The 20572-nt window shown below is 45.5% G+C and overlaps 2 protein-coding genes across 3 annotated transcripts; both read right to left on the minus strand.

Moving 5' to 3' along the window:
* Positions 1 to 1918: 1918 nt before the first annotated feature.
* On the minus strand, positions 1919 to 13446 carry LOC102221950 (E3 ubiquitin-protein ligase TRIM39-like). Of its 2 annotated transcripts, XM_023349147.1 has the most exons (13): positions 13343 to 13446; positions 9943 to 10078; positions 9432 to 9875; positions 7978 to 8082; positions 7808 to 7903; positions 6504 to 6737; positions 6165 to 6369; positions 6006 to 6095; positions 5851 to 5877; positions 5249 to 5275; positions 4922 to 5097; positions 3079 to 3234; positions 1919 to 2683 (listed from the first exon to the last, which is right to left on the minus strand). In XM_023349147.1, the coding sequence occupies exons 2-13, from the start codon at positions 10048 to 10050 to the stop codon at positions 2474 to 2476; spliced, it is 1878 nt and encodes a 625-aa protein (XP_023204915.1). In that variant the 5' UTR covers positions 10051 to 10078; positions 13343 to 13446; the 3' UTR covers positions 1919 to 2473. The 2 variants fall into 2 exon arrangements, with proteins under 2 accessions (XP_023204915.1, XP_014329367.1); XM_014473881.2 differs by lacking the exon at positions 13343 to 13446 and having other exon boundaries at positions 9943 to 10508.
* Positions 13447 to 15591: 2145 nt separating this feature from the next.
* Positions 15592 to 19749, minus strand: utp18 (UTP18, small subunit processome component). Its single transcript, XM_023349150.1, has 13 exons — positions 19371 to 19749; positions 18714 to 18862; positions 18541 to 18636; positions 18069 to 18139; positions 17902 to 18011; positions 17681 to 17806; positions 17438 to 17612; positions 17260 to 17360; positions 17083 to 17173; positions 16877 to 17000; positions 16604 to 16778; positions 16389 to 16531; positions 15592 to 15771 (listed from the first exon to the last, which is right to left on the minus strand). The coding sequence occupies exons 1-13, from the start codon at positions 19587 to 19589 to the stop codon at positions 15747 to 15749; spliced, it is 1605 nt and encodes a 534-aa protein (XP_023204918.1). The 5' UTR covers positions 19590 to 19749; the 3' UTR covers positions 15592 to 15746.
* Positions 19750 to 20572: the final 823 nt, after the last annotated feature.

Here is a 20572-nt window from a genome sequence, read left to right on the forward strand (position 1 = left end):
TTTGCCTACAAAGCAAAGAGGTCCACAGAGGACGCTGTATCCACAGCACTTCATGCTGCCCTGACCCACTTAGAGAAGCAGGAGAGCTACGTCAGAATGCTCTTTGTGGACTTCAGCTCAGCATTTAATACCATACTTCCCCAACGTCTGGTGTCCAAGCTAGCAAACCTTGGGCTCCCATCAGCCACCTGCAGTTGGATCCTGGACTTCCTAACAGGTCGCTCCCAGAGGGTCAGACTGGGCCCCCACACCTCTACTGCTCTGAGCCTGAACACCGGATCGCCACAGGGTTGCGTGCTCAGCCCACTTCTCTACACCCTCTACACTCATGACTGTCTCCAACCACCTCAGCAACAAGACCATAACGTTTGCAGATGACACGACTGTTGTTGGTCTCATCTCAGGCGGGAAGGGGGAGCTGGAGTACAGGGATGAGGTGAAGCGGCTGTCAGAGTGGTGCAAAGTCAATAACCTGCTCCTCAACACCTCCAAAACAAAGGAGCTGGTGATCGACTTCAGGAAGAACAAAACGGACATCCAGCCTCTCACCATCAGTGGGACCTGTGTGGAGAGGGTCCCAGTGTTCAGGTTTCTGGGCATGGAGTTGGAGGACAAGCTAACCTGGAGCACCAACACCAAGGAGCTGTTGAAGAAGGCACAGCAGAGACTGTACTTTCTGAGAATACTCAAGAAGAACCGTCTCCCCTCAGACCTGCTGCAGGCCTTCTATCACTGCTCCATAGAGAGTGTGCTCATGTACGGTCTGTGTGTCTGGTACGGCAGCAGCACATCCGCGGACAAGAAGGCGCTCCAGAGGTTTGTTAGGGCAGCAGAGAGAACCATAGGCTGCCCCCTCCCCACTATGGAACAGATTTACACTTCCAGGCTCCACAAGAAAGTTTTGGACATTTTAAATGACTCTTCACACCCTGGCCATGGTCTCTTCCTGCTGCTGCCATCAGGCAAGAGATACAGAGCAATAAAAACCAGGACAAATCGCCTAAAAAACAGTTTTTACCCGATGGCAATCATGGCACTAAATTCAAAGGCATAAGAACTTCTGCTCTTGACACCACTTTGTTAAAAATGTCAATTCTGTTGCGACACCTCCAGGCGCTGCAACCATCTTCTGATGTCTATTTATTCTCATTTTGTACTATTTATTTCTTTATCTTGGTATATTATGTATATACACATAACCTGCATCTTAACTCGAGTCGAGCAAATCTCAATCTGGTTGTAATCTGTTGATGACAATGACAAATAAATCTTATCTTATCTTCCTTGCTGAGCGGCCCTTCAGCCTGTTGGGACAGGACAGTTCCGGCCTCCGCCTGCAGGGGGCAGTGTTTGTTCTCAAACCAATGATCTGATGAATGTGTAAAGCAGGTTTCATCAACGGTGCAGTTTAAAGTGTTTTTACATGATAAAAACTTTATAGTGGCAGAATAAAGAGAAACAATAAAAAATGTAACTCAGACTAGAATTAATCTATAATCCAGTTATTAACCAAACCAACTCTAAACAGTTTAGTCTGGATTTAAAGGAACTCAGGGTTTCAGCTGTTTTGCAGTTTTCTGGAAGTTTGTTCCTGATCTGTGGTGCATAGAAGCTGAATGCTGCTTCTCCATATTTGGTTCTGGTTCTGATGCAGAGCAGAACCAGAACCTGAGTGGTCTGAAGGTTGATATTTGATTTATAAACTAAAATATTTTAAAGTTTATTCTGTGAGCCACAGGGAAATCCTTCCAGCATTTTCCTTTAGCCGGTTTTCCAACTCAGATCTACTGTAAGAACTGCTTCCTTATGCAAATAACGACAAAACCAAATCAATTCATTTACTAAACTAGAACTCTAAAACAACTGATTATTCTGTATGTTATAGACATATTGTACATTGCCACAGGTTTTTTCTCCCATATTTTATTATTAAAGTAGGAAAAACTCCACATTTTCACCATAATACCATCCAAGTATCTCCATTAGTATCTTAAGTTCTTCACAGATTGGCTTCATAGACTACAAACTCTGTGCCTCTACATCAGGGGTGTCAAGCTCCAGTCGCTGTTCTGCAGGTTTTAGATGAGCCACAGGTACAAAACCCTGGAAGGAAACGGCTTCATGACCTCCTCCTGGTGTGGATCAGTTCTCCAGAGCCTTAATGACCTGATTATTCTGTTCAGGTGCTGCAGCAGAGGCTCATCTAAAAGTTGCAGGACTGCTGGCCTCCAGGACTGGAGTTTGACACATGTGCCTCTACATGATATCTATGTACATAACTCATTCATTTTAACTTATAAATCACTACATCTAATATATTATTACATAATCGTCTTAAAGGAGGAAAAGGCTCCTCTATCTGAGGATCCTGTGGGTTCATCTGCGGTAAACCTCCACGTTCTGCAGGAGCTCCACCTCTTCCTTCCCCACTCCCTAAAGTCTGAGCCTGATTCTGGTCCAGGCCCGGTTCCCCTCAGGCGGGGTGATGCTGGGCGGTGGCCAGGATCAGAGGAACCTCCTTGTCTCCGGTCCCGAGCAGAGGAAACATCCTCTCGGTGAACTCTGTGTTTGTGTGGAAGCTGTAAATCTCCGTTCCTGACTTGACGTTGTAGAAGGAGACCTGACCCTCCTCCACGTCCAGGAAGATGCCCACCTGTCGCAGCTTCGGGTGGTGACCTTTCACCTGCCGGGCAGAGACAGAGAGCAGCCAGTGGCAGCATGAGTTTCTGCCGTCAGCTTTCAAACAGTCATTCTCAGTTGGATTCAGGTATTTAAAGGACGTCGTTTGTAAAGTTCCAGTCAAATATAGCAGCAATATTTGGGTTTGCTAGCCTGTCATAAGAGGAGAATGGGTGTTCAAATATCAAAGTCATCTTTTCACCATGTTTACTCATTTATAAACGTGAATGTCAAACTTGTCTAGCTTGCTAATGTTTAATTAGCAAGCTAAACAGTTACTGATTATTTTCCTTCAGGGTAAATAATTAATTTCCAGACGATATTTAGAGTAGAAGCTAAACATTTAGCTTTCTAACTAACTTTTCACTGTTTAACTTCAGACATGGCGCCATCATAGACCTTGGTCAGAGGCGGTGCAGTGAGCACCCTCAGCTGGTTGCCGCACCACCAGATGGCGTAGTATCCGTTTGTGGGACTCATGTCAAACAGGCCTTTCCTCTTGGCCGACTCACTGACCACACCCAGTTTCCAGTCCTTGTTCTCCCCAACAGAAACCTGCGAGACAAAAAAGCAGGGTCTATTAAAGCAAGTTCTGGTTCTGTTGACCAACCCTGTGAAGAAACCTTGACACTCAACCAGGTCCTGATCCTTGGCCTCCCACCAGAGATCATCAGATCCAGAGATCCCTGCCCATGACATGATCTTGATTCCAAATAAGAAAAAACCCTGAAAGAGACTCGGATCCTCAACCAGATCTCCACAACATCAGCAGACTGAGGACTCCTCCACAAAAACCAGACTTACAAACAGATCCATCAGAAGATGCCACTAGTCCTCAACGAGAGCTGGACTGGCAAAACAGTGTAACCATCACCTTGATTTTAAGACCACCAAGATCTCACATTATTTAAGAGCCCAACCCTTTGACCTCCAACAAGGTAAGATCCTGACCCTCATCCTGTCACAGAACAAGATATGAACCATCAACAAGGCTCTCATCCTCAACCAGATCAATGCAGAACTAGAACAGACTCAAATGTTTGTTTCTTTGATAAAATCCTGACCTCTAAGAAGAGACAAACCAAACAGAGGCATGTCACCCTCACCTTGGCCACCTGTTAATCCACATCTTGATCCCATCCAGATTTAATACCTGACCAGGATCCCCTACAATGTAAGATTCATAAACATTGAGATCCTGACCTTACCCCTGAAGGAGAACTCCATCAGATCTTGACCTTTGACAAGAATCACCTTCAACTGGCAACATCTCAGCACATAGCAACTCCAGAAGACTCTGGCTTTCTTGATCTGCCATCCATGACTAGAGCTGGTCTACCAATAAGTCAAGATCCTGATTCAGAAAGTTCCAATCTGCTCCAACATTTGAGTCCTTACCATTCGGTGCTACCCACACAAAGATCCTGATAGAGGGTCTCAGCCCCATTGTTCTGATCAACAGTCTGAACCCACAGCATGTTCCTCGCCCTAATCTCCAGTGGTCAAGGCCCTCTGACCTACTTTCAACAAGATTCTTACTCTCTGGTATGGTCAGTGTTTGAGAAGATCTCATGCGAATACTGGCCCCAGAGAGATTTTGGCCTAGAAATAAAGTGAGACCATCAGCTTATCCCCAACCAAAGAAGGAGCCTGATCCTCATCTAGACAAGATATTTATCTCCAAACATCTCAAACCATGAAAAAATCCAAATATAAGACAAGCTTTAAACTTGGATCTTCCTGTGGCCTCTACGACATCCTGATCGTTTGCCTGGTTTTCACTGCGTGGTACGGGTTGATGCGGTCCAGTACGCTATTTTACGGTCCACTATGTTCAGGAGAGCATGTCCACCACCAGCAGGACTCTCACTGGACAGACACGGTTAAACCCAAACACCTGACATGATGCCATCAGTACCAGTACAATAACAAACATGATGCACTGCTGTGTCGTTTTCCCCGTCCCCCAATCAATGGGCTGTGCTGTGTGACTAACTGTACTGTACCATTGTCCTTTGGACTTACAACTGAAGGGAGCCCAGGACCGGCAGGTTGCCATTACGAAAACAGGCAAAATAGCGTACCGAACGTCGCCGAACTGTACCACACCAGTCAATGGAAACAAGGCATTTAAGGAAGACAAGAAGCAACTCAACATCTACCTCATCGTCAGCAACAACTAAACCAGTAAAATGAATGTAAGCGCCACTCTGACACCAAACAAAACAAGATCCTGACTAACCTCCCAGTAGTGACGCCCAGAGCTAAACCCTTCCTTGGCGATGACACAAGACCAGACGTCAAATCGGTGATGGCTGTTTCTGAAAAACTGCAGCTTCTCTCCTCTCTTCAGCTGCTTCCTGTCTTCTGACAGGATCAGGAATGGGTACGCTGTCACCGGGTTCAGCGTCACATCCTCTGAAGAAGCACAGGATGATATGTGGAAATACATTCAGGTCTCGGCTGGACGTCAGAGGTCATGACAGACTGAGCAAAAAGGAACAGTTCAGATCTTATGCCTTTCAGCCATAAGATCAGACAGAGGTCAATGATCCGAGGTACAGCTCACCTATGTAGGCCCGGGCTTTCTTCAGTCCTAAAACAGAACAAAGAAGAACATTGAGAAGAACAACTCCAATGCAGAAATGACCTTCCTTTATTCTCCGGAGCACTGCTTGGAGCACCGGATGATTTGGTGACCAAACCAACTCGTGGACTGAGAACCTGCAGAGGACATTTTGAGCATCATTGTTATAGCAACCACTGATCTGATCAATTTGTCTCTTAAAATAGAAAAGCTTGAGGAGTTTTAGGTCCAGCTGATATTTCCTGGTGGTGGAGCAGTCGTCTTCTCCATTGGCGTACAGCAAGAGGATCCTGGGTTTGAATCCCAAGCAGAGCCTTATCTGGGTCTGGATCTAATAACTCTTGGATCTAAACACCTAAAAACCCTCTGTATGGCTGTTTCAGGTGACCCTGGTACCTCAAACTGATGAACCGACCAACAGTCGATTTCTCATGTTCTCTAAAGTTCAAATCAAGGATTATTATCTGTAATCCGTGTATTGCAGTAATAATCCAACAATCTCAGTGGGATGATTGTCAACATATTTTCTGCATGTCAAGATGAAGTCCAACTTGAACAAATGTAAAACTGTTGAATCTACGTACCTGTAACATGCTTACTCTTCTTTGTGTCTGAGGGAGGAAACAGAACGAAACTGAAATATCTCCAGTAATATAAGGACTTTATTTGTCCAGCCACTGCAGGAAGGTCATGACCCTGAGCCATGACCCTGAGTCATGACCCCGGTCTCTGGTCTCACCTTTCAGAGACCATTGACTCATTCTCAGAGTTGACTTGCTTCCTCTCAGACTCATCATGCTCTCGGCTGCCATCAGGTCACCTGGTGGAACTGGAACAGAGACCGTTCAGACACTGACCTCTCACCTGGAGACCCATTCTTCTTGAATGTTTGACTTACAGGAGTCTTTGGAGTCTCTGGAGCCTCTAGAATCTCTGGAGGCCCTCGGGCGGATCTCTCCCATCCAGATTTCGTCTACCTTGATCTTGACGTCGGACAGACTGCTCTTCACATCGTCCAGGTGGAAGTGAAGGGACAACTCGGCCTCTTCGTCAGCGTCATCATGTTTCTTTTCATCCAGCGGAGCCGTGGCCTCCTCAAAGCTCTGAGACGAAGGGAAGAAGAGAATAGAATAGAATTACTTTATTCATCCCAGCAGGGAAATTATTTTGGGAGGGAGAAGAAGGTGAAGAAGTCTTTTATTTGTGACGCCTCCACCACCGGCTGGTCAGCTGTTACCTGTAGGAAGCTGATGTGATCCTGACTGATGGCCTGGACCTCCAGCGTTGCCCTTCTGTCGGTCAGCTGGCTAAGCTCCGCCTCCAGGCGCTGCACCATGGCCTCCCCCTTCGACGTCACAGCCTCCAGCTGGCTTTGGATCCCACCCACCACTTGAGTCCGGATCTGGACCAGCGAGGCGGACACTTCATCCAGAAGGTGCTCGACATCGCCTCGCTCTTTATCTGCGTAGTTCTGAGACCAAAGCACACAGAACCTTTTCACTGACTGAACTTCACCAAGAAGTTCTGACCCGGTCCAGAGTAACCGGCAAAGACCTTCAGAAAGTCTGAAGAACTGCTGATGCTGAGGATCAAAGTAACATATTACTGTAAAAATCTCTCAACGCAGATAAAAACATAAACATTAGCATGCTCCCATTAGCCACTTGAATTTCAGGATGATGGCCATTTTCCAAGATGGCTGCTATTTTTGAGACTTTTAAACCAATTATTGTCAGAAAATGTTCCCCATGTTCATGACTTGGATAAACTTTGTTGCATCAGATGTTTTCATCGTATTGACTTTAAAATAATATGTAGAAAAATCACAAATTGAACTTTGCTGTTAACGAGTCTTAAACCAGTGGCTAACAGGAAGGAGATAAAAACGTGAAACAGACCGAGACACTTGCCTTAATGGTTAACATTAGCTTCCACCATTTTTTCTGTGTTAAGCAGTTTAGCAGCATAGCATTAGCTTAAACCAATTGATTATGTGTTTAGCAGTCTAGCATTCGCTTCTGCTAAGTTTTTGCTTTTAGCAGTCTAGCGTTAGCTTCTGCTAAGTTTTTGTGTGTAGCGGTTTAGCGGAAGCAGAGCTAAGATTCTTAGTTATTGAATTAGTGAAACAAACTTTTTGGTCAGCTGTGCCCTCTGCTGGCTATAGCTACTGAAGATCTTAGTGCAAACAAATTCTCCATAGCAACCAATTTGAAAAATGGTTGCTATGGTTGCTAATGGTTGCCAGAAAAAGGAAACAAGATCACACAAGAAAATAAATCTTATTTCTATGGTCTCTGATTGACACCAAACACTTTCATCTAATTGGCAATTTTAGTGCAAAAATTCTATGACAACAATGGAGGCCATCTTGAAAAATGGCTGCCATCTTAAATTTTGACATGCAGTTCTTGAGTAAAACTTTTGCTGAAATGTTCAATTATCTGCTGCACTATGGGAGAGTCCAACTGCTTGATGGGAACCATGGAGAATGGAGAAATGGACCAGAACCATTAGAGCTGAATAATGTGAGGCGAACCGGACCTGCACGGATTCCAGCTTCCTCTTCAGGTCGCTCAGACGGATCTCCTTCTCTTTGATGCGGTTCAGGATCTCCTGCTCTGTCCTCGCCACCAGTTTCTGAACACAAACACTGATGAAGAACCTGCAGAGCTAGCTGGACTCGAGCAGGATGCAGGTTCTGTCCTCTCTACCTGTTTGCCGAGTCTCTCAGTCTGGACGGAGACGGTTTTGTGAGTGCGATGATCCTGCAGGACGCAGATGGCGCAGATGCAGCACTGACATGTCTTACAGTAGACCTGGAGACAAAGAGACGACGTGAGGTTGAGCGTCCTCTGGTCTCCACCCAAAGACATTCAGCAGGACAACATGGAGACAAGACACTGCAGACAGACACGGACAGCCAGTGAAGGAAAGTGAACATTGAGGAGAAACAAATTACCGTTACAGGAAATCAGTTTATCCGCCGTTAGCGGTGGCTATGCTAACTAGCTCTGGCATTAATGACAGGCTATGCTAACTGCAGCTCAGTAGAATGATTTAAACTTTTTGTTATAAAAGTTCTCTTCAGCTTCAACTTATTGAGGCTAAAATGATCCACTTCTACATTTCAGGCTGGTACATTTTCTGGAAACACAGGAGATCTCATTCTGCCCAGTATGAACCCAGTGTGAACCCAGTACGAACCCAGTGTGAACCCAGTATGAACCCAGTGTGAACCCAGTGTGAACCCAGTATGAACCCAGTGTGAACCCAGTATGAACCCAGTGTGAACCCAGTATGAACCCAGTGTGAACCCAGTATGAACCCAGTGTGAACCCAGTGTGAACCCAATGTGAACCCAGTGTGAACCCAGTGTGAACCCAATGTGAACCCAGTGTGAACCCAATGTGAACCCAGTGTGAACCCAGTACGAACCCAGTGTGAACCCAGTGTGAACCCAATGTGAACCCAGTGTGAACCCAGTATGAACTCAGTGTGAACCCAGTGTGAACCCAATGTGAACCCAGTGTGAACCCAGTGTGAACCCAATGTGAACCCAGTGTGAACCCAGTGTGAACCCAGTATGAACCCAGTGTGAACCCAGTGTGAACCCAGTATGAACCCAGTGTGAACCCAGTATGAATCCAGTATGAACCCAATGTGAACCCAGTGTGAACCCAGTATGAACCCAATGTGAACCCAGTGTGAACCCAGTATGAACCCAGTATGAACCCAGTGTGAACCCAGTATGAACCCAATGTGAACCCAGTGTGAACCCAGTATGAACCCAATGTGATCCCAGTGTGAACCCAATGTGAACCCAGTGTGAACCCAGTGTGAACCCAATGTGAACCCAGTGTGAACCCAGTATGAACCCAGTGTGAACCCAGTGTGAACCCAGTATGAACCCAATGTGAACCCAGTGTGAACCCAGTATGAACCCAATGTGATCCCAGTGTGAACCCAATGTGAACCCAGTGTGAACCCAGTGTGAACCCAATGTGAACCCAGTGTGAACCCAATGTGAACCCAGTGTGAACCCAGTGTGAACCCAGTATGAACCCAGTGTGAACCCAGTGTGAACCCAGTATGAACCCAGTGTGAATCCAGCAGGTCTGGAGCATCTGGATCGCCCTGTTCCTGAAGGTTAGGTTGTGCTGCTTGCCTCCATCAGGCGGCGGTGTGTGGTGCAGGTGCGGCCCTTGAGGGCCTCCTGGGGGTCCAGCAGCGGGTGCTTGGCGTAGAAGGCGGTGTTGTAGTGCGGCTGCAGGTGTTCGCTGCAGTAGGAGGCGGTGCAGGTGAGGCAGGAGCTGACGGCCGGCTGCTTCACCCCGGAGCAGATGTCACACCACACCACGTCCTCCGGGGCCGCCGGCGCCGGGAGCGGCGACAGGAACGGGTTGGTGCTCCAGCCGTCCTCCGTGGCGTCCGGCGAGCCGTTCCCCACTGGCGCCGAGAACCCCGTGGCGCCGTAACGCGTCTGCTTGAATTTATCGGCTATCAGAGCAAAGACCTTGTTGATGCTGAGCTGGGGACGCTCGTCAAACTGCCGCTTACACAGAGGACAGGTACAGACCGAGCTGGACGCCCAGTACCCGCCGATGCACGCCTGCAGGGACACAGAGGTCAAAGGTCAGTCAGACAGCGGCGCCCCGAGGGCATCAGGAGGGCGTTACCTGGCAGAAGTTGTGTCCGCAGGGCGTAGAAACCGGGTCAGTGAACAGGTCCAGGCAGATGGAGCAGGTCAGCTCCTGCTCCGAGAACAGTTCTGGTGCCTCCGCCATCTTTAAAGAGCAGCTGGACAGAACCCAGCTGTGGAGGAGAAACCTGGTGAGCGAGTTCTGGACCAGAACTGGACCAGCTCTGCTCTCCGGCCCAGTTCAGATCAATCTTTACATTTAGACCAATTAACTCCTAGTTCAGCCAAAATGACAAGAAATCAGGAAGGTTAACCATCACACTTCCTGTTTATTAAGTTCAGACACAGCAGCTCAGTTCTGCTAATGCGCTAATAGCAGAGCTACGTTTTAGCTTAGCGCTTTTGCTAACGCCTAGCTTCCCCTTATTTGTCCAGATAAATTCTAAAGCGCCAATTTCCTGGCCTGTTGTACAAACGTTCAGTTGAATAAAGTTTGACATGTGTTGAAGTTTTGGTTATAAAATAAAGGATTCTTCAAGTAGTTAAAACGATTAAACTGAACCTAATTTATCCTCAGACAATAACCTAACACACACACACACACAGGATATATTTGGAGGTTTTTAAATTTATTATTTTTAGTTTTATGAGCTGACCTTATGTGTCCTGAAAGCACCTTTTAAATAAAATATATAATAATAATGATCATAAATACCTAGTCTGCTACGAACAAGGTCGTTGCCATGGTTACTGCTTCACGTGGCGGCAGATTTCCTGGTATTTATACTAATTAATATTAAGATGTTTTTATGGAGGCGACAGGCGGAGCAGCAGCTGCTCTGTTTCCCCTAAACCAGGATCTATAAAGGAACGGTGCGCACGCATTATATATATATATATATATATGTGTGCCACACTTTTCTAAATTTTTCCGTAGGCCAAGTTTTAGTGTGAAAACTGCGCGCTGTTTTATACATGAGGCCCCTGAACAGGTGCGAGCAGGTGAAAAAGGGGGCGGAGCCAGGTTAACGTCACAAATCCTTCAGGCAGAAGTGATGATTCAGCATCTGGGCTGAGCTGTCAAGGTAGAGCTGACCAGCTTCCTGCAGCTCCAAGGCCATGTGACTGGAAACCCTGGAAGCTGATTGGCTGATAGAGCTGGAAGTGTTTCGGCTGCAGGTTGTTTCTGTCCAGTGGAGCCAGACGGGCTGCAGCGTCCTCTCTCCTCACTTTCAGGATGTTAGGAGTTAAGTTAAAGTTATTTTGTGTTTTAAGGGCAAGAGAGAATAAAGCGTGTTCCCTCCCCTCGTTTCGATCGGATGTAATGGACCAATGGAGCAGAGCAGAACTGGGAAGTTAAAGGTGAAGTTTTGAATATTTTTACTGATAAAATCAGTTGAAGGTTTTAAGGCAAAACCCGATGAATTCACAGCAGTCTGCCTTAAATAAATGTAAATAAATAATAAAAATTAACTTTCCCATCAGGGAACTGGGAACTCCCAGATCCACATGACCATTTAGGTGCAAATGAGAGCAAAAATATTAATAAAAAGTTTGTGAAATTCACAAAAAACTGCCAACGTTTGAAAAATGCTGGGCTATTGGGACTTCCTGTTTTCTGTCCAATCAGAGCCCAGAGAGACACGCCCACTCTCTCTCGCCTCTGATTGGTTCTGAAGGTTCTGTAGATGGTTCTGATGCTCCTGGGTCAAGAATTATTCTGACAGCCACTGTTTGGACCTTCATACTGTACACAGAAAGGGTGGGAATCACCATGGCAACAGTTGAAGATTGAAGGTTTTAAGTCAGTCAGAAATTAGCAACAATGATTTGGGTTAGCAAGCTAAATGTTCAGCATAATATTTTTTCTGGTTTTATTTATTGGATCAGGAAATAAATAAAACCAAAGATTTAGCTTGCCAACATATAACTTACAATATTTAATTTACAAAATAAATATTTAGCTTTATGATAAATATTTAGAGAGGCAGCTGACTACTTACCTACAAACTAAATATTGTCACTTTGTATATATATATATGAGCTAGCTTCTTTACTAAATATTTAGGTTATAAATTAAATATTCTTGCTAGCTCTTAGCTGAATATTTAACTTGCTAACAGTTTAGCTTGAAACTAACATTTATAAATTACATGATTGAAAAGTGAAAACCTTTTCTCCTCTAACAGACTATTTAACCCTAATTATTGCTGCTAATATGTGACTGTGCAACTTTACAAACGCACTTCGTAGGAAATAGGTTAGCAACCAGAACCACATCTGGCCCAAAAGAACTCAAAGCCCGCCTGCTTTACCAGAAACATCCTGATGGCTCTCAGTCCCGCGGGGCTAATGCTAGCAGCTAGCAGCGGGGAGGGCCAGGTTTCACCTTATTTCAGGTTATTTCTGACTGATAAAGTTTTAGTTTTTAAAAAATTCTGAAACAAAATGTGGCCGAAATGGGTTTTCTCCATAGGGTGGCTGGGCTCTCCCTTAGAGATAGGGTGAGAAGCTCAGTCATCCGGGAGGGACTCAGAGTAGAGCCGCTGCTCCTTCACATCGAGAGGAGCCAGTTGAGGCTCGGGCATCTGGTCAGGATGCCTCCTGGACGCCTCCCTGGTGAGGTGTTCCGGGCACGTCCCACCGGGAGGAGGCCCCGGGGAAGACCCAGGACACGCTGGAGGGACTATGTCTCTCGGCTGGCCTGGGAACGCCTCGGGATTCCCCCGGAAGAGCTGGAAGAAGTGGCCGGGGAGAGGGAAGTCTGGGCCTCCCTTCTGAAGCTGCTACCCCCGTGACCCGACCCCGGATAAGCGGAAGAAGATGGATGGATGGATGGATGGATGGATGGATGGATGGATGGATGGATGGATGGATGGATGGATGGATGGATGGATGAAACAAAATAAGTCTGATTACATGTAAATACTTCTTGACCTTATTTAAATGCGGTTCCTGAGCACAACCTGATCAGGAAAAATGAGCAAAACGGGAACCTCAACTTCCCAAAACTCAGCAACGTGACGTCATTTCCCCCGGAAAACCGGGGAGTCCGCTGACAGGTGGACCGGGTCCGTCACACCTGGACCCGACCTGAAGCTCCTTCTCTGCGAGACAAACAGAACAGAACCTCAGGAATGGACCGGGTAGGCGGACAGGAATCCCGGCAGGTTTCCGCATGAATCGCCTCGGATCAGCAGCTTCTACCTGTTCCCTCCTCACCTGGAGGAGGAGGGAACCTGGGCCACAGGTGGAGTTGATTTTAACCAGCAGACATCAGAAATGAGGTTGATTCAGAACCAGGCTGCTGAGCAGAACCGTCGTTTTAAAAACCCAAACATCTGAACGTTTTCTAATTTCACTCAAATTAAACCAAGCTAACCGGAAACAGCAAACAAACTTTAAATTTAATCTTGTTAACTGAAACAGTTCCTTACCTTCTCCTCCGCCACTCGTCCAGTTTCTGCCCCAAACCCTGAAAGTCAGGTCTGTGACGTCATCGGGAGGCGGGGCTAGCAGAACTGGCCAGGTGAGTCCGCGGGTGGAGACACCTGCTGCACCTGTTTGATGCTGTTTTAGTCACAGATCATCCAGGAAGGATTCATTCATAAACCTGGTGGTTTTGGAAAACCAGAAAAATTATTTCAAACTATTTTAGGGCCTATAATAATGGAAAAGTATTCTAAGAATATAAGTAAAACTAATTTAAATTTAAAAAACCAATACAATAAAAATGACTTAGAAAGAAAAGTAGTGTTTTGTAGTAATAATAGCAATAATAATAATAATAAAACTAGCATAAAACTAAAAATAAAGTAAAACAAACGTAAGAAAAATAAAATAAACTGAGATTAACATAAAATTAAACAAAAAACTTTAGTAAAATAAAAAATTAAAATAAAAAGTAGAAAATAAATAAAATTAACCCCCAAAAAATTAAGTAAAAGGAAATTAAAAGAAAAGTAAATTAAGAAGTAAAGTAACTAAAGATACTTTCGGGGACAAAATTTACACAACTAAACAAAATAAAAAACATAAACCTACAACAGTTTGAAAAAGTCAAGCCTGACCTTTGACCCTTGCTGATGCCTTGCTGGAGGGCAGCGGACGGACGACGCCCCTTCAATGTCTCTTTCTGGAAAGACTTTATTATATTCAGTCTCATATCCTCAACAGTTTTTCACTTTTATACACAGATGTACTTTTTGGTTACTACAATGTCTGTCCTGCTAATAAGAATCAATTTTATGTAATTAATCTATTGTCAATTCTAGTTAAATTTCATATTCATAAATGCAATTTAAACTGTTTTTATCTGAATTACAACACTATGCAGAAACTACACAGACTCTACGATCCCAAAGCTGTAAAGACTCTTGAAATTCTTTAACTGTCTTCCCTGAAACATTCTTATCTGTTTGTATTATACTTTCTATTATTTCTATTCCATGTAAGCCCTGCTGTTTTTTACCTTTTCCCTCATTCTATACATTTTATTGACATTTTGATGCCATAATAAAAAAACAAAAAACAAACCCGGACCGGACGGACAACATTCCTGCGGCGCGGCGCTCTGAGCATGCTCAGTGCGGTCTCTCTGATGTCACAGGCTGCTGGTTTGAAATCCGGTTTTAATGAAAACATCAGTAGCAGTCCCAGTTCATCGTCATGGCAACCGGTGATGTCAGAGCCTTCGGTTAAACTGAGAGCCGTCTAAACCCGTCCAGAACCAAAACCGCAGCGCTGCAGTCAGAGGTCAGCGCCGGAACCAGTTCCGGTTCTGATCCGGTCCATCTTAATATTCTGTTGGTAACTAAGGAACAGAACCAGACTTTCTGAATTCAGTTACATTTCTGAGGCTCAAAGTTACATTTCATTGTTTGTGTAATTGTGTGAATTTATTTTGCATTTTTAATTTCTTGGTGTTTAAAAACATTTCAGTTCCTGAAGTCACAGAACGTTGATGAATTTTGACGTCAGCTCAGCTGCTTTCTTCAGATTCTGGTTCCGATTCTTTGTGTTTGTGGATTATTAATGTAGATGTGTGGAGTGAATTTTACATCCATATTCATCTCACTGAAAATGTTCATGTTTCCTCTCCTTTCAGGTTCAGTAAATTAAACAAATTAAAACATCCGTCCCAATAAAACCCAAAGGTCAGTTTAAAATAACCTTTAATCAGGCGTTTCATTCAGGACATATGTGTGTTTTGAAATGTTTTATTGATGTAATCTTCTAATTTTAAATGTTTTGTAACAACTGGAAGTAGAAAATCATCAAAATGAACAAATAAAATGACACTCATCCATCTGAGCGTAATTAATCTAAAGTCAGTACTGTTGATTCTCTAGCTGCACTGGTTGCTCTGTCCACTGTCGCCGCGTGCTTGCTCTGGACCAGGAAGCAGAACGCCGCCGTTTCATTAGCGTCACATTTTAGTTTAATGTTCTGCAACCGAATCAAACTCAGCTGCAGATTGAATCTTCATCCATGGTCTTCCTCTTTTCCAGGAAGAGGTCGTGAGGTCAGAGGTCACAGATGATCTCTGAGACCCGATCAGGAGAAATCGGGCTATTCTGGGAAAATCCAAGATTTTCTGATCTAAAGTTAAAATTCTGATTAAATAATTTAAGTTTAAACATCAGGAGAGAAAAACTTCAGAATAAAACAAAACGGGTCGACTTGGTTCTGTTAGAAAGCCTTTTATAAATCCAAACATAAAAAACAGTTGCAGAGTTCTGTTTCCTGTTGGACCGACTGACCCAAACCCAACAGGCTTCAGGTGTTCAGGAATCACTGAGCCGGGTTCTGGTTAGGTTCTGGTTCTGGTCCAGAGTCTCTTCAGAAGTCCTTGTAGTGCAGCAGCCTGAACACAAACACAGACCCAGAGGAAGTGGCTGTTTGTGAGCATAAAGTTTATCATGAACCAAACAGTAAAAATGTTTTTAATGCCAATAAAACCTGTTTCCTCTGATTCTGTTTTATTCTGACAAACACGTCTGTGTTTAACAGGTAGGATATTCTAATAAAGGATTAGTGCTTTTCATTTTAAATGGGTAGGATATTCAGATGAAAGAAATGATCTTCCTGTGGTTTCATCATAGCTATAAAGCTAAGCTAACTATAACTGCTAAGCTTCCACTACAGTCACTCAAATAATCCAATATATTTAACATTATCAACCTGCTGTAGTTTGTAAACATAACGGTAGCAGTTTTCGACGGGTAGCACAGACAGATAGACTTGGCTATCTATCCGTGCTACAGTAGGAAAATCTGACGAGGTAGCACAGATTGTCAGAACTCCTGGCTGCCTGGAGTTCAACATGACTGGTTCACCACAGAGCTTTTAAATCCCCCATAAGGTTCCGGTTTGGTGGGTGTCCTCACTGTCATCTCCATGGTGCTCCAGAAGCTGCAGCTGCACAGGAAATGCTTCAGATATTCACTGTTTGAAAGCAGAAGAGCTGATTGGCTGGCTGACCTGAACAGGGGGGCGTGTCCTTTGTTGTTGGCCAATGAGAAGAAGCCGCTGCGTGGCGAGAAGTCCAGGCAGCTGACCCGGTAAGCGACCTTCCTGCTGGCCACGGGGAAATTGGAGAAGACGGTGATGCTGGGCAGGTGGACCTGAGCAGAGGCAGGTGGAGGTTAGCAACCAGCGGCGTCACGGCAACCGGCGTCACGGCAACCGGCGCTCACCAGCCGCACGGCTTCGTCTTCCACTCGCGAGGCGACGGCCAGGATCTCAGAGGTGGGGTTAAAGGTCAGAGACGTGGCGGAGGTCAGCAGGTTCATCACCGCTCTGAGAGGCTTCGGATTGGTCGAATTAAGACACGCCTCCTGGGAGTAGACGTTGACCACGCCCGCCTGGGAGCTGAGGCATGGAGGAGGGATCACGTGACCCGACGGTCTGCATATCACAATCTGCTCTCAGCCAATCAGAGAGCAGGTCTGGGAGTGGGCGTGGCTTACCCGCAGGCCAGGTAGCGACCGTCCGGCGAGGCGGCGATGGCCGTCCCCTTCACGCAGCCGTCATCCATGAACCGGCTGAGGCACCGACTGCTGCGAACGTCCCACACAAACACCTCGCCTTCCTCTGCACCGGGGCGATGACATCACACACAGAGTCACATGACCCACAGGGGGCGATGACATCACACACAGAGTCACACACTCACCTGAGTTCACGAAGGCTTTGCTGCCGTCAGGACAGAAAGCCACGCCGCTGACGTCACCGTTGATCTTCATGCTGCGGACGATCTCATTGGTCTAGACGGAGAAAAGAAGAAGAAGAAGAAGAAGCTGAGCTGATTAGTCACTGACAGAAGAAGAAGAACCAGCAGCAGAAGAAGAACCTTCAGCGTGAGCATGTGCAGGTATCCGTTGGTCCCGGTCAGCAGCAGAGCGCCCCCGTCAGGACACACAGAGAAGTCCTTCACTCTGGCTTCACTCAGACCTAAACCCGACACGGAGAAGCTTTTATTATGAAAGGTCAGCCTCAGCGGCAGGCCTCAGCGGCGGTGGGGGACTGACCCCTGACGGAGCGGACCGGCGCCACGCGGCCCTCCATCATGTCGTACAGGTAGAACATCTTGTTCCGCAGGCTGGTGGCAATCACCGTCCGCCCGTCCCGGCTGAACCGGGCCTGGTGGACCGGGAACCGCTCCAGGTGGACGCTCTGGATCTTCGGGTTCGTCTTCCCGTCCACCTTCAGACAAGCCGGGTTAGACTCACACGGCGACCTCTGACCCCCGAGCCGCAAGAGGCGGGCCGTACCTGGAAGAGGGAGACGGACTGGTCGAGTCCCGCCGTCATGACGACCTGCGCCGACGGGTGGAACTGTACCGTGGTGAGCCGGTCTGCCGAGGGGCGGGCGCTGTTGGCATGGAGACACTTCTTCATCTGGAGACGCAGAACCGGGACCAGAATCAGAACTGGAACCGGCAGGTCAGTGCGTTGGTCCATTCCTTGGCGGCGGCGGCACCGTTCAGACTCACCCTCAGGACGCCGCTGGGAAGACTCTCTGAAGGCGCCACGAAGTTCCCCGTCCTCCTGAGGAGGTCGTCCTCTTCTTCCTCCTCCTCCTCCTCCTCTTCTTCATCAAGAGCTGCAGGATCACAGAGTCAGAACCAGAACCAGAACCAGGAGGCTGACATGGATTCACCTTTTTTTTTCTTCTTCTTCTGGTCGCTGCTCTGCGCCCAGGATGGAGTTCCTCCCATCGACTTCTGAAACCTGAAAACAAAATTCATTTTTATTTACAACTCTTGGATGGAAAATCATAAAGAGTCTAAGAAGCAAACATCCCAGGCTCCCATGTTGATGTTTTTAGAACATTTTATGAGCCTGTAGCTCATATTCAACAGGAAACTGTCAGGCCTGTCGCTATAATCAATAAATCACATGATAAATTAAAACAAACTCAATCGTTTCCATTTATTTCTACCAAAAACTGATGATAAAGTCTTCAGTCTGATGTTCTGGTCTCCTTTGAAGGACTTGGTCTAATTCATTTGATTTATTTTGGATATTCAAAATGTCTTCCAGTTAAAGAGTTAAATGTTCATTAGAGCTTAAAGTTTGATCAAATCTGATTATGTGTTCTTGCATTATTATTGTTTGTAATAGTAACTCACTGCTCCTTCATCCTCTGCTGCAGCCTCTGCTTGGACATGGCCGACTCTGCATCTCCCTTCATCAGGTTTCTACGGTAACGGTGCTTCAAGTCCACCCTGACACAGACAGACAGACGCTGTTAAATTCGTTACAGGTGGAAACAGGAAGTAAATGTTTCATTGCTGGGACTTACTCTTCCTCCAGCTCGTCGTCTTCGTCCACCCAGGCAGCTTTCCTGGGCTGCGGCTGCTGACGAGGCTCTTCCTCCCCCTCCGAGTCTTCATCCCCACCGCCCTCCTCATCCTCCAGCTGCAGGCCCCTGGTCTGCTCCTCTTCGTCCTCCTGCAATAACACACATTTAAAGCTGAACAACTCTACCTGTGAGTAGAACTATGCTTTTGCTGAGGATGATGAATTATTAAGAACCTCAAACAGCCAAAGCATTGTGAAGTTTTAAACTGTGAGACAAAATTTTCCTCCAGTAACTGAAATGAGTGAAATGAAGATGAGACCTGAAGCAGCCTCCCATTAAATTAAATAAGCAGTTTCTGATTAAAAAGTTGAGTCGACAATTTTAATAAGTTGTCACAGTTTGCTGTAAAACGTTGTTTTATTTATAAACGTGAACTTCTGAAACTTTGATCATTTTCTGAATGAGGTCTGGTGAAGTCACAACAGCATCGACATCAAATAAAGGTACTTAAGAAACAGTTTTAAACTGAGCCCATTTTTTATGTCAAGAAGTTGATTTTATTATAGAAAAATAACACTTTAACGTAATTTTTAAACATTTGAGAGATTTAAAGTTAAATTCACTGTTTTCTGAATGAAGTCTGGTGCTAAACATCACCTCCACCAGCCTCTCCAGCAGCTCCTCCTCCGCCCCAAACACCAGCGTCTCTAGCCGCTTCACCGAGCCGTCCTCCTCTCCCAGAACCGCCAGCCTCTTCAGGTTCTGCTGCCGCCGCTGCTCCTCTTCCTCCGGGTCGAACTTCGGAGGTCGGCTTCTCTTCTTCGCCGTTATTTTATTCTCGGCCACCGGAAGCTTGATAACGTTTTCGTCCTCCATGTTTCTCCCGCCGACGGCACCAAAGTCCCAACAGAAATTAAAGGATTTAAGCCCCGCAGAAGAAACGAGCTGATTTCCAGGTTCTTCTCTACATCAAGCAGGTTTTTTAACACATGTGCTGGAACTGTTTTTCCGCTTCACCACGATCACGTGTTTCCGGAGTCAGCCACTAAAAACCAGGGGGGAAATGAAACTCTGCCACCATCCGTTCAAGCGGAGAACTACAGGAAGAAAACTGTCAGTATGTGGAAACCTTTTATAACTGTTAAATAAAGTATTCACACTATGATGTCCTCGACTTGAGTTCTCGATTTTTCAACAGCTAGAGCGTCGTTGCTCCACTAACCAAACTTTAACTTTCTTTTTACGTGTTTATTGAAGAGTGGCCTCTGACCACTGCCTTCACTTTGGCCATCGTAAACTGAAATGTACAAAGCATAGTATTAGCTAACATAGTATTAGCTAACATAGTATTAGCTAACATAGTATTAGCTAACGAACGTTGTAAATTAGCCATGCTTACTGCGAGCTAAAAAAACAAAACATTTTGATAAATGACTTAAACATACAAATTATTCACACCACCGTTACACAAAACAAAGATAAAAATTATAATTATGAAAATCTTAGGAACCTCTAGTGGTGTGGGGGCCTAACTTGCACATGCCTTGGGCCGGCCCTGGCTGCATTTATACTCTGATACAAATGGAGCTGTGATGGAAACTTTGGGTTTCATTTAGGGGCAACAGAGTCAAGGGGTTCAAAAACATTGAAGTTTGAGGCTGAAACGGGACAAAATGTGGAAAATTCATGACATATTTTGGACTTAAATAAATGAAAATCTGGTTTAATTATATATTAAATATCACCAAATGTAAATATTTTTGAAACCATTAATGCAGCCTTTATTGTTTATTGAGACAAACTAAAAAAAACTTTTACATGTGTGCAAAGTAAATAATTATGTTTATAAATCTGTAGCC

This window comes from Xiphophorus maculatus, chromosome 16, assembly GCF_002775205.1.
Source record: "Xiphophorus maculatus strain JP 163 A chromosome 16, X_maculatus-5.0-male, whole genome shotgun sequence".
Classification (NCBI taxonomy): Eukaryota; Metazoa; Chordata; class Actinopteri; order Cyprinodontiformes; family Poeciliidae; genus Xiphophorus; species Xiphophorus maculatus.